This window comes from Neovison vison, chromosome 6 (genome assembly GCF_020171115.1).
Source record: "Neovison vison isolate M4711 chromosome 6, ASM_NN_V1, whole genome shotgun sequence".
In the NCBI taxonomy this organism is placed as follows: Eukaryota; Metazoa; Chordata; class Mammalia; order Carnivora; family Mustelidae; genus Neogale; species Neogale vison.
The window spans coordinates 81,261,203-81,274,565 of record NC_058096.1 but is presented as its reverse complement, the minus strand read 5'-3'; the positions used below and the strand labels follow the sequence as shown (position 1 = coordinate 81,274,565).

The 13,363-nt window shown below is 36.9% G+C and overlaps 1 protein-coding gene across 1 annotated transcript in view; it reads right to left on the bottom strand.

The window, feature by feature from the left end:
• GMPS (guanine monophosphate synthase) overlaps positions 1 to 13,363 on the bottom strand; it is a 90,528-nt gene that overhangs the window by 20,613 nt on the left and 56,552 nt on the right. Inside the window, exons 8-11 of the mRNA XM_044251649.1 lie at positions 5,276 to 5,427; positions 4,616 to 4,789; positions 3,072 to 3,177; positions 472 to 587 (exon numbers count right to left, since the gene is read on the bottom strand). Coding sequence (XP_044107584.1) covers positions 472 to 587; positions 3,072 to 3,177; positions 4,616 to 4,789; positions 5,276 to 5,427 — 548 coding nt within the window. The remainder of the gene's footprint in view (positions 1 to 471; positions 588 to 3,071; positions 3,178 to 4,615; positions 4,790 to 5,275; positions 5,428 to 13,363) is intronic.

The window sequence follows — 13,363 nt, the reverse complement described above, 5'->3', positions numbered from 1 at the left end:
TCTAAAGGACTAGGAGACTTTTACATTCATCCTTAGTTTGGAGTAAAAATGCTACCCTTATTTTCTTGCAATATATATAAAATACATTTGTTAATGATTTTAAGTAATTTCCACACCGAACATGGGGCTCAAACTCATGACCCCAAGATAAGAGTCACAAGCTCTACCAACTGAGCCAACCAGGGACCCCTAAAATACTTTTAAACTCCCCTTCATATCTAGAATTTTTAGGGATTCAAGGCTTATCTGTTATAAGGCTAAAAAAATAAGTCTATATTTCCAAGTCTCTGTAGAATATTTTCTTTATACTCATTTAACATGTAAAATTACCCTGAATTTTCAAAAAATGAAACTCTGATAGAATTCATTGTAAATACTAGAGTGCTACAAGAATCCTTATTTACTCAATTCCTTATACTGATGAACTGTGACTATTTAAAGCTCTTATATAAATTCAATGCAAATTATCACCTTCTTAACACTTGCAGAAAAATCAGCTACTATTTTCAAAATATTGTTGGTTTCAGGAAAGTCCTTACAAATATAAGGTTCTTCAGCACATATTACTCTGATTGCCAGGCCAGGACCTAAAGAGAATAATAACAATGATATTTAATATAAATAAATTACATATTTAATATAAAAATATCAGTTTCCAAATATGAACCTTTCAAAAATTAAAATCCATTGGCCATTTTAAGTTATTTCTAGTTTTACTGAGATATAATTGACACATAACCATTGTAAGTTTTTTTTTTTAAGATTTATTTATCTATTTGAGAGAAGGGGAGGGGCAGAGAAAGAGGACCCCAAGCTGACCCCCTGCCAAGAGCAGACCCCCAACTGGGGGGCTGATTCTACCATCCTGAGACTATGACCTGAGCTGAAACCAAAAATGGGAGGTCCAACCAACTAAGCCCCTCCACTTTGCTTTTTTTTTTTTTAAGTGTTTTACTTCAAATAGTTTTCCATCCAACTCACCATTTCTTACAATGCTTTAGCTCTTTTTACAACAATAATTTCTAAGTCCTATTTCTGGTAGTCCATGTATTAAGTGTCACAAAATTCTCCAATAAATATTAATTCACAATATATGCACCCTTCTTTTTAAACTTATTAAAGGAATTTTTAAATATATAGAAAAGTAAAGAGGACAGTGTAAATGAATCACCTTATTATTCATCACCCAGGTTCAACTACCAACCTAATTTTAGGAAGAAGACTGTGGTTTTATAAAAAAAAAAAAATTACAACAGTGTCTAATTCCAAAAATGTGAACTGGTATTTCTATTTTACCAAATACTTAAAAGGATGAAAACGTAAGGTATGCATGGGTCTAAAAAAAGTGGACTCTACTTCTTTACTATAATAGAAAAGGTATCCTGTGAGATACCTAGTTACAGATAAAACCTTAGCCATGTTCCATTAATTCCTCAGTTTCATTCTTTATCTGTAGGATAAACTGCTTAGTAAAGGTAAGTAATATGCTTATTTTTTTGGGACGCCTGGGTGGCTCAGTTGGTTGGACAACTGCCTTCGGCTCAGGTCATGATCCTGGAGTCCCGGGATCAAGTCCTGTATCGGGCTCCCAGCTCCATGGGGAGTCTGCTTCTCCCTCTGACCTTCTCCTCACTCATGCTCTCTCTCACTGCCTCTCTCTCAAATAAATAAATAAATACTTTTAAAAAATGAAAATTTAAAAAAAAAGCACCAAAATTTTTACCAAAGAAATCTTACATTAAAAAAAAAAAATCCAATATGTAAAAAGACTTTTAAAAGTTAAGTAACCTTAGTGCAATGATGACCAAAGGACCACTTGGATCCCTCCATTATATTCATACACAATCTTTTGCCGACACACAGAATAGAGACTGAACATCTTGAATTCCCAGATTTGAGGTTTATTCATACAAACAGCACTAATCACCTTTGTAACACTGCTTATAGGACCAATATGGTATTTAAGAGTACAAGCTCTGAGATGAGACTCTCAGGGCTAGAATCCCAGTTCCAAACCTAATCTGCATTAACTTTTGGCAAACTGGGCTTTGTCCCCAAAATTTCCGTATCTATAAAGCAGAATCATCCCAGTTGTATTTTGAGGATCAAATAAGACAGCATGTGTAAAATATTTAGCAGAATGTCTAGCACATACTAATACTTAAAAATTGTTAACTTTTACTATGCTTAATTAGACCATTCACTCAACTCATTACCTAATGACTATTATAAAGAGTCAGAAACTGAGGTACAAGATGAACCAAAGCTCAAGAACTTATAACAAAAACAATTTAAGACTCTCAGTCCTAACTTTAAATAAATACCACCTCTAATAGGTTATTTTTCTATATGATAGCAGCAAATGACTATTTTAATTGAGTATTTTTTATTTGTTCATGAACAAGTTACATACAGCCCTATGCAAAGAAGTAATTCCTCCATTCAGATAAATCAACCATAGATTAGGATTTCAGAGAACCACCTTGTCTTTAACCTTGTCTTCCATGAAAGGCATCATGGTATAGTAGAAAGAACATATAAATTGCAGCTCTAACACTAAGAATTGTATGGCAATGCGGGGCACCTGGGTGGCTCAGTTTGTTAAGCATCTGACTGATTTCAGCTCAGGTCATGATCTCAGGGTTGTCATATCAAGCCCCATGTTGGCATCCGCACTGGGTGTGGAGCTTGCTTAAAATTCTCCTCTCCCTATCCCCCTGCCCCTCCCCCTGCTAACTCTAAAATAAATAAATAAAATCTTAAAAAAAAAAAAAAAAAAAGACTTGTGTGGCTATGTTATTAAAATTTCTCTGTTTTGTTTTTCTCATTTGATAGCAACATTATAGGCCAGACTCACTGATACAATACAAATACAATGGAAAATAATTGTGTAAGAAAATGAAGTATACACAATAGGTACTAAGAATTTTGTTCCCTGCCCACCCTTTCCGTTTTCTAAAGTTACATATTCCCTGAGGTCATTGCTTCAAAACTGTCTGAACTGATTTTTCTTCAACATGGAAGTCTAATGACAAATCGAGCAATTCAATTCTTTTTTTTTTTTTTTTTACCTGGAAATGGATGCCTGGAAACTAACTCTTCCGGAAGTCCAAGTTCTCTGCCTAAAATTCTTACTTCATCCTTATGAAAATCTTTCAGAGGTTCTATTACTTTTCCCTACAGAGGGAGAAGCCAATTAATCAAATGGGTAATGAAAAAGACATGGTAAATAAAGAATAACATATTATTGATCTTTCCTGTTGATTTTTTAATCCAAGGTGAAAGATATTTTTTAAAATTTCACATCTTAAAGTATGTTCTCCTACGTGTTCATAAGGAATAAGATGAACATTTTACTGACCTTTGTACTTCTCTCTGAAACACATTTTAAACATAAACCTTTCAAATGTAAGTAAATCAGAGCAGTCCTACCCACCATCTCTGTTCTAGTTATCATTAGAATACAAGGCAATTAGAAATCATACTAGAGTCTCAAAATTAAAGCTCTCCAAATGATACCATTAAGTGAAAAGACACCTATTCCTATTTGATAAAGGATCTATAGTGTATAAAGAACACAATTCAGTAATAAAGATAAATAAATCAATTAAAAATGTGCAAAAAATCTGAACAGATATTTCTAAGAAAATATACAAATGGCCAATAAGCACATGAAAAGATATTCAACATCATTAGTTATTAAGGAAATGCAAATCAAAATCACAATGAGATACCACTTCCCATCCACTAACATGCCTAAAATAAAGACAGATGTACCCATCTTCATGAATGTGAATTACAAAAAAAGAAAATAACAGTTGTTCTTAAGGTATAGTATATTGCTGGTGGATTGTAATATGATATAACCGCTATGGAAACATTAAGAAGTCCCTTTTAAAAATTAAAAATAGAACGACCATGGGGTGCCTGGCTGATTCAGTCAGTAGAGCATACAACTCTTAATCTTGGGGTTGTAAGTTCTCAAGCCCCATAATGAGCAGAGAGATTACTTAAAATCTTACAAAAACAAACAAACAAACAAAAAACGATCATATGATCCAGCAATACTGCTTCTTGTATATAACAAACAAACAAAACCTGAGAAAGCAAGGTCTTCAAGAGGTATTTGTCAACTCATGTCCACAGCAGCACAATTCACAATAGCCAAAAAGTAGAAGCAACCCAAATGTCCACTGACAGATAAATGGATAAACAGAATGTGTATACACATATAATAAAATATTATTTAGCCTTAAGAAGAAGAAAATCCTGTCACATGTTACAACATGGATGAACCTTGAGGACCTATGCTAAATGAAATAAGCCAGTCACAAAAAGACAAATGATTTCACTTTTATAGGGTATCTAAAGTAGTCAAATTCATGGAGACAGAATGTAGAATGGTGGTTACCAGGGGTTGGGAAGAAGGAAAAGAGAGAGTACCTGTTGTTCAAGGGATATAAAGTTTCAAGTTTTATAAGATGAATAAGTTATGGAGATCTGTCTCACAACAGTACAAATATACTTAACATTACTGAACTATACATTTAAAAATGGTTCAGGGCAGGGGGGTGGGGAAGAAAGGCTTTATGGCAAAGTTCTCATAAGCTTTTACCTCTTCTCTCAACTTTCTGATAAGCTCTGTGTCATTGTGATGGGTTTTGATGAGTTCAGCTTTGCCACTTGCAACAAGGGATGCACTTTCAATTAAATCAGGCCGTAAAGTACCTTGGGCAAGGAAAACCTCCTCTGGTTTCAGGTTCATTTCTCCAATTACTTCATTAGCAATCTATAACCAAGAGGAGTAAAACAGTCTTTTAAGAGGTGAATCTTTAAAAAAGCATAGTCTTTTTTATACTTTCAACAAGATCTCTCAGAATCCTTTTGGAATACTGACCAAGAGATAAAATCCATACCAACTCCCAAAGTAAACTCTTTCAAGAATATATACTTTAGAAAGATTCATAAAGATAAGCAAACATTCAAGAGCCTGAAAACTAGCCACTGAAATCCCCAAAGAATTAAAAAGTCTAGTATCAACGGAAATATCTATTTTTAAATAGTTAAAATAAAAGCCTGACAACGTAAGTATACGTGTTTTTTAAAACCAGTCAGTGTAACAGTAACATGCACTGAAGTTCTTAAACAAAAACAAACAAACAAAAAAAAAAAATCAAAATTAGTCAGCAAATTATTATTTGATATAAGGACAAGAAAAAACACATACTAAAATTCACATCAAAAACAGTACAAATTGTGGATATTATAAAGGCACCTTAACAAAAGTATCCCCGATAATTTTTCTTTTCTCTTCAGGACTTGTTGTCATATTTAATGTTTTGCTAATTCTTTTCCGTGGAGTTCTATCTTCATCTGATATTGGTAGAGTTGTTGTTCCGTTGTAGAAAGAATGAGCAGCATTTATCACTGAGGAAGAGAAGCACATTTTAAAACTAACAGAAGATTTTAAGTAACATAAATAATGGGTTAAGCTACAGAAAGAAAACCTAGATGGATGTTTTGATCACTCCTTACCTTGGCTACTATTTGAGAACTACCAATAAACCACGATTAATAGAGTCCAGACACAGAAACTCACTAATTTTGTGGGGTTTTTTGAGAATCCTGTAGCATTTGGTAATCTAAGGCCATGATATCATACATTATGCAGTTGCTTTCCCTTATTCAGTGCCCCACAAGAACAACAAGCAAAAGCCAAAGAACCATAGCCCCAAGGGAAATGAAAGTAGTGGTACATAAAGTGGGATCGAAGTCCTCCAAACTGCACTAGCAATCACTGGCTATCCTTTTATTTCTTAAAAACAAGGTACTTAAAAACTTACTAAGATCTCTACTTGGTAGTAAGGCTGAACAACTGATGAACTTTACTGAAATACAGAGGGCTATATTTCACTGGGGAACACCAGTGAATTTGTAATTTCTCTTAAACTGATCAATTACCCCAGAAAAGACACCTCCAATCTCCTGCCTATCAGCATCTGATAAGGAAACACCAGAAGTGGCAGGGAGAGAGTAATCATTCATTATATAGATTTTTGCTTACAGATTTTTTGCTTACTCCTACTGTTTTTAATGTAGAATCTTATTCCTATCCTCAACTATACCTGGTATTGCTATGCCCAAGTCCAAAGTTTCTTTTATGTAGCCTCTTTAAAGAATAAATCCACAGTCTTCCAATAGGGAGGGATAGCAGCAATTTAGTCCCCTGTTAAGGAAAAGAATCTCCTCAGATTTTCAACCAATCTGTTTTGGCTCACCCAGAGGACCACATCACACAGGGAAGCCAATGTTTCCAAATCTTGAGCTTCCCCACAAATCCTGCTTTTGTTAGTTTCCTCCCCTTAGCAATATATTACTAGATATGTCTCCTCAGAAAAGGGAAAGGAAAGCAAAAATAAACTATTGGGACTACACCAAAATAAAAAGCTTTTGCACAAAAAAGGAACCCATCAACAAAATGAAAAGGCAATCGACTGAATAGGAGGATATTGCAAAGGACGTATCTGACAAGGGATTAATATCCAAAATATGTAAAGAACTTATACAACTCAACAGCAAAAACACAAATAACCCAATCAAAAAATGGACAGAGTACCTGAATACACTTATCTCCAAAGAAGATATACAAAAGGCCAACAGGCACATAGAAAAGATGCTCAATATCACTACTTATTAGGGAAATGGAAATTAAAACTGCAATGAGATAACACCTCATACCTGTTAGAATGGCCATCACCAAAATGATGAGATAATAAACACAGACGAGGATGTGGAAAAAAGGGAATCCATGTGCAATGTTAGTAAGATTGTCAATTGATATAGTCACTACAGAAGAGTTCTGGAGGCCTCCTGGGGGGCTCAGTCAGTTAAGTGTCCAACTTGATTTCAGCTTAGGTCATGATCTCAGTGTTATGAGATAGAGTCCTGCATTGGTCTCCATGCTCAGCGTGGAGTTTGGAGTTTGCCTGAGATTCTCTCACTCCCTCTGTGTCCCCACCAACTCCTCCACCCCAGCTCACACTCACTCACTCTATCTTTAATTAAAAAAAAAAAAGGAGTTTTGGAGGATCCTCAAAAAATTACAAATAAAACTGCCATGTGATCCAACAATTCCACTTCTGGAGATATATCCAAAGAAAATGAAAACACACAAAAAGATAACTGCACTCCCATATTCTTAGTGGCATTATTTGCAATATCTAAGATATGGAAACAACCTAAGTGTCCATCCATGTATGAATAAAGATGATACACACACACACACACACACACACAGGAAAGTTATTTTCCCCTAAAAAACAAGGAAACCTACTCTTTGTGATAAAATGCATGGATCTTAAAGGCACTATGTCAAATGAAATAAGTCAGACAAATACTATATGATCTCACTTATATATAGAATCTAAAAAATCAAACTCATATAAAGAGATCAGACTTATTAGAAGTGGAGGGTGAGGAGAAGGAGAACTGGAAGAAGGTGGTTAAAAGGTACAAACTTCCAGTTACAAGATAAATAAGTACTAAGGCTATACTGTACAACATAACAATTACAGCTAATACTGCTGGTTGATTCACAGAAAAGTTAAGAGTGAATCCTAAGAGTTCACATCATAAAAAGAAAATCTTCTTTTTTATAAGATGGATGTTAACTGACACTGTTGGGATAATCCTTTCAAAATATATGCAAAAGCTAATCATCATGCTGTATCCTTAAACTTATATGGTGATGTATGTCAATTATTGCTCAATAAAACTAGAAAAAAAAAAGTGACTAGCTCTTCACTACTCCTCTTCTCTGTATAAGCCTTTCAGATTGTAAAGTAATCTGTACATCCACAACTGTTGTAGGAAGGCTTGGAAATTCTCATACATAAATAATATTATGGATAGGAAAAGAGTACTCAAAAAGAATGAATGCAGAGAAGAGAACAGAATGATAGATGTAATTTTTTTCCCAATTTATTTATTTTTAGAAAAACAGTATTATTTTTTCACCACACCCAGTGCTCCATGCAAGCTGTGCCCTCTATAATACCCACCACCTGGTACCCCAACCTCCCACCCCCCCGCCACTTCAAACCCCTCAGACTGTTTTTCAGAGTCCATAGTCTCTCATGGTTCACCTCCCCTTCCAATTTACCCAAATTCCCTACTCCTCTCTAACGCCCCTTGTCCTCCATGCTATTGGTTATGCTCCACAAATAAGTGAAACCATATGATAATTGACTCTCTCTGCTTGACTGATTTCACTCAGCATAATCTCTTCCAGTCCCGTCCATGTTGCTACAAAAGTTGGATATTCGTCCTTTCTGATGGAGGCATAATACTCCATAGTGTATATGGACCACATCTTCCTTATCCATTCATCCGTTGAAGGGCATCTTGGTTCTTTCCATAGTTTGGCGACTGTGGCCATTGCTGCTATAAACATTGGGGTACAGATGGCCCTTCTTTTCACGACATCTGTATCTTTGGGGTAAATACCCAGGAGTGCAATTGCAGGGTCGTAGGGAAGCTCTATTTTTAATTTCTTGAGGAATCTCCACACTGTTCTCCAAAGAGGCTGCACCAACTTGCATTCCCACCAACAGTGGAAGAGGGTTCCCCTTTCTCCACATCCTCTCCAACACATGTTTCCTGTTTTGTTAATTTTGGCCATTCTAACTGGTGTAAGGTGATATCTCAATGTGGTTTTAATTTGAATCTCCCTGAGGGCTAATGATGATGAGCATTTTTTCATGTGTCTGATAGCCATTTGTATTTCTTGATCGGAGAAGTGTCTGTTCATATCTTCTGCCCATTTTTTGATGTGTTTGTCTGTTTCGTGTGGGTTGAGTTTGAGGAGTTCATTATAGATCCTGGATATCAACCTTTTGTCTGTACTGTCATTTGCAAATATCTTCTCCCATTCCGTGGGTTGCCTCTTTGTTTTTTTGACTGTTTCCTTTGCTGTGCAGAAGCTTTTGATTTTGATGAAGTCCCAGAAGTTTATTTTCGCTTTTGTTTCCTTTGCCTTTGGAGACGTATCTTGAAAGAAGTTGCTGTGGCTGATATCAAAGAGATTACTGCCTATGTTCTCCTCTAAGATTCTGATAGATTCCTGTCTCACGTTGAGGTCTTTTATCCATTTTGAGTTGATCTTTGTGTGCGGTGTAAGAGAATGGTCGAGTTTCATTCTTCTACATATAGCTGTCCAGTTTTCCCAGCACCATTTATTGAAGAGACTCTCTTTTTTCCACTGTATATTTTTTCCTGTTTTGTCGAAGATTAATTGACCATAGAGTTGAGGGTCCATATCAGGGCTCTCTACTCTGTTCCACTGGTCTATGTGTCTGTTTTTATGCCAGTACCATGCTGTCTTGGTGATCACAGCTTTGTAATAAAGCTTGAAATCAGGTAACATGATGCCGCCAGCTTTATTTTTGTTTTTCAACATTTCCTTAGCGATTCGGGGTCTCTTCTGATTCCATACAAATTTTAGGATTATTTGCTCCAGCTCTTTGAAGAATGCCGGTGGAATTTTGATCGGAATGGCATTAAAAGTATAGATTGCTCTAGGCAGTATAGACATTTTAACAATGTTTATTCTTCCGATCCAAGAGCATGGAATGGTCTTCCATCTTTTTGTGTCTTCTTCAATTTCTTTCATGAGTGTTCTATAGTTCCTCAAGTATAGATCCTTTACCTCTTTAGTTAGGTTTATTCCCAGGTATCTTATGGTTCTTGGTGCTATAGTAAATGGAATCGATTCTGTAATTTCCCTTTCTGTATTTTCATTGTTAGTGTATAAGAAAGCCACTGATTTCTGCACATTGACTTTGTATCCTGCCACGCTGCTGAATTGCTGTATGAGTTCTAGTAGTTTGGGGGTGGAGTCTTTTGGGTTTTCCATATAAAGAATCATGTCATCTGCGAAGAGAGAGAGTTTGACTTCTTCATTACCAATTTGGATACCTTTTATTTCTCTCTGTTGTCTGATTGCTGTTGCTAGGACTTCTAATACTATGTTGAACAAGAGTGGTGAAAGTGGGCATCCTTGTCTTGTTCCTGATCTCAATGGGAAGGCTGCAAGCTTTTTCCCATTGAGGATGATATTTGCTGTGGGTCTTTCATAGATAGATTTGATGAGGTTCAGGAATGTTCCCTCTATCCCTATACTTTGAAGCGTTTTAATCAGGAACGGATGTTGGATTTTGTCAAATGCTTTTTCTGCATCAATTGAGAGGACCATGTGGTTCTTCTCTCTTCTCATATTAATTTGTTGTATCACATTGATTGATTTACGAATGTTGAACCACCCTTGTAGCCCAGGGATGAATCCCACCTGATCATGGTGGATAATCTTTTTAATGTGTTGTTGGATCCTGTTGGCTAGGATCTTGTTGAGAATCTTAGCATCCATATTCATCAGTGATATTGGTCTGAAATTCTCCTTTTTGGTAGGGTCCTTGCCTGGTTTGGGGATCAGGGTAATGCTGGCTTCATAGAAAGAGTCTGGAAGTTTTCCTTCTGCTTCAACTTTTTGAAACAGCTTCAGGAGAATAGGTGTTATTTCTTCTTGGAAGGTTTGGTAGAATTCCCCAGGGAATCCGTCAGGTCCTGGGCTCTTGTTTTTTGGGAGATTTTTGATCACTGCTTCAATCTCGTTATTAGATATCGGTCTATTCAGGTTGTCGATTTCTTCCTGGTTCAATTTTGGTAGTTTATATTTTTCCAGGAATGCATCCATTTCATCTAGGTTGCTAAGCTTATTGGCATATAACTGTTCGTAATAACTTCTGATGATTGTTTCTACTTCCTTGGCGTTAGTTGTGATCTCTCCCTTTTCATTCATAATTTTATGAATTTGGGATTTCTCTCTTTTCTTTCAGATTAGTGTAGCCAGTGGCTTATCGATCTTATTGATTGTTTCAAAAAACCAGCTTCTAGTTTCATTGATACGTTCTACTGTATCTCTGGTTTCTCCCTCATTGATCTCAGCTCTAATCTTGATGATTTCCCTTCTTATGTGTGGAGTTGGTTTGATTTGTTGTTGATCCTCCAGTTCTTTAAGGTGTAGAGACAGCTGGTGTGTTCTGGATTTTTCAATTTTTTTGAGCAAGGCTTGGATGGCTATATATTTTCCCCTTAGGACCGCCTTTGCTGTATCCCATAGGTTTTGGTTTTTTTTTTTTTTTTTCCAATTTATTTATTTTCAGAAAAACAGTATTCATTATTTTTTCACCACACCCAGTGCTCCATGCAAGCTGTGCCCTCTATAATACCCACCACCTGGTACCCCAACCTCCCACCCCCCCGCCACTTCAAACCCCTCAGACTGTTTTTCAGAGTCCATAGTCTCTCATGGTTCATCTCCCCTTCCAATTTACCCAAAAGCACACACCCTACCCAATGTCCATAACCTTCCCCCCTTCTCCCAACCCCCCTCCCCCCAGCAATCCACAGTTTGTTTTGTGAGATTAAGAGTCACTTATGGTTTGTCTCCCTCCCTATCCCATCTTGTTTCATGGATTCTTCTCCTACCCACTTAAGCCCCCATGTTGCATCACCACTCCCTCATATCAGGGAGATCATATGATAGTTGTCTTTCTCCGCTTGACTTATTTCACTAAGCATGATACGCTCTAGTTCCATCCATGTTGTCGCAAATGGCAAGATTTCGTTTCTTTTGATGGCTGCATAGTATTCCATTGTGTATATATACCACATCTTCTTGATCCATTCATCTGTTGATGGACATCTAGGTTCTTTCCATAGTTTGGCTATTGTGGACATTGCTGCTATAAACATTCGGGTGCACGTGCCCCTGTATCCCATAGGTTTTGGACCGAAGTGTCTTCATTCTCATTGGTTTCCATGAATTGTTTCAGTTCTTCTTTGATCTCCTGGTTGATCCAAGCATTCTTAAGCAAGGTGGTCTTTAACTTCCAGGTGTTTGAGTTCCTTCTGAACTTTTCCTTGTGATTGAGCTCCAGTTTCAAAGCATTGTGATCTGAGAATATGCAGGGAATCATCTCAGTCTTTTGGTATCGGCTGAGTCCTGATTTGTGACCCAGTATGTGGTCTATTCTGGAGAAGGTTCCGTGTGCACTTGAGAAGAATGAGTATTCTGCTGTTTTAGGATGGAATGTTCTGTATATATCTATGAGGTCCATCTGGTCCAATGTGTCATTCAATGCTCTTGTTTCTTTATTGATTTTCTGCTTCGATGATCTGTCTAGTTCTGAAAGAGGCATGTTAAGATCTCCTACGATTAGTGTATTCATATCAATATGACTCTTTATCTTGATTAACAGTTTTCTTAAGTAATTGGCTGCTCCCATATTGGGAGCATAGATATTTACAATTGTTAGATCATCTTGGTGGATAGTCCCTTTAAGGATTATGTAGTGTCCTTCTGTATCTCTGACTACAGTCTTTAGTTTGAAGTCTAATTTATCTGATATGAGAATCGCTACCCCAGCCTTCTTTTGAGTCCCATTGGCATGAAAGATGCTTCTCCACCCCTTCACTTTCAGTCTGCGTGTATCTTTAAGTTCAAAATGGGTCTCTTGTAGACAGCATATGGATGGGTCCTGTCGTTTTATCCAATCTGCAACCCTGTGCCGTTTTATGGGTGCATTTAGGCCATTCACATTGAGAGTGATTATTGATAGATACGTTTTTATTGACATCGAGTTACCTTTGAAGTCTTTCTTTCTGTGGACTGTCTCTATATTTCTGTTCAATGCTATTCTTGGGATTTTTCCTCTTTTATAGCACCCCCCTTAATATTTCCTGCAGTATCGGCTTGGTGGTTGCATAGTCTTTTAAGCCTTGCCGGTGTTGGAAACTCTTTATCTCTCCATCCATTTTGAATGTCAGTCTTGCTGGATAAAGTATTCTTGGCTGCATGTTCTTCTCATTTAGTGCCCTGAATATGTCTTGCCAGCCTCTTCTGGCTTCCCAGGTCTCTGTGGACAGGTCTGACGTTATTCTGATGGGCTTCCCTCTGTAAGTAAGGAGCCTCTTTGCCCTGGCAGCTTTCAAGAGATTATACCTACAATTATAATTTCTCAATTTGACTATCAGGTGTCGTGATGTTTTTTTGGAGTGTATAATCTTGGGTGGAGACCGTTCAGCCTCTAGTACACGAACGCTGGTTTCATTCGCGAGATTCGGAAAGTTTTCAAGAAGGACTTGTTCCACGACATCTTCTAGACTTCTTTCTTTCTCCTCCCCTTCAGGAATTCCAATAATTCTGACGTTGGAACGCTTCATGGCATCATTTATTTCCCTAATTCTGCTTTCGTGGGATCTAAGCTGTTTGTTCCAGGCTTCCTCCTGATCCTTTCTCTCTATC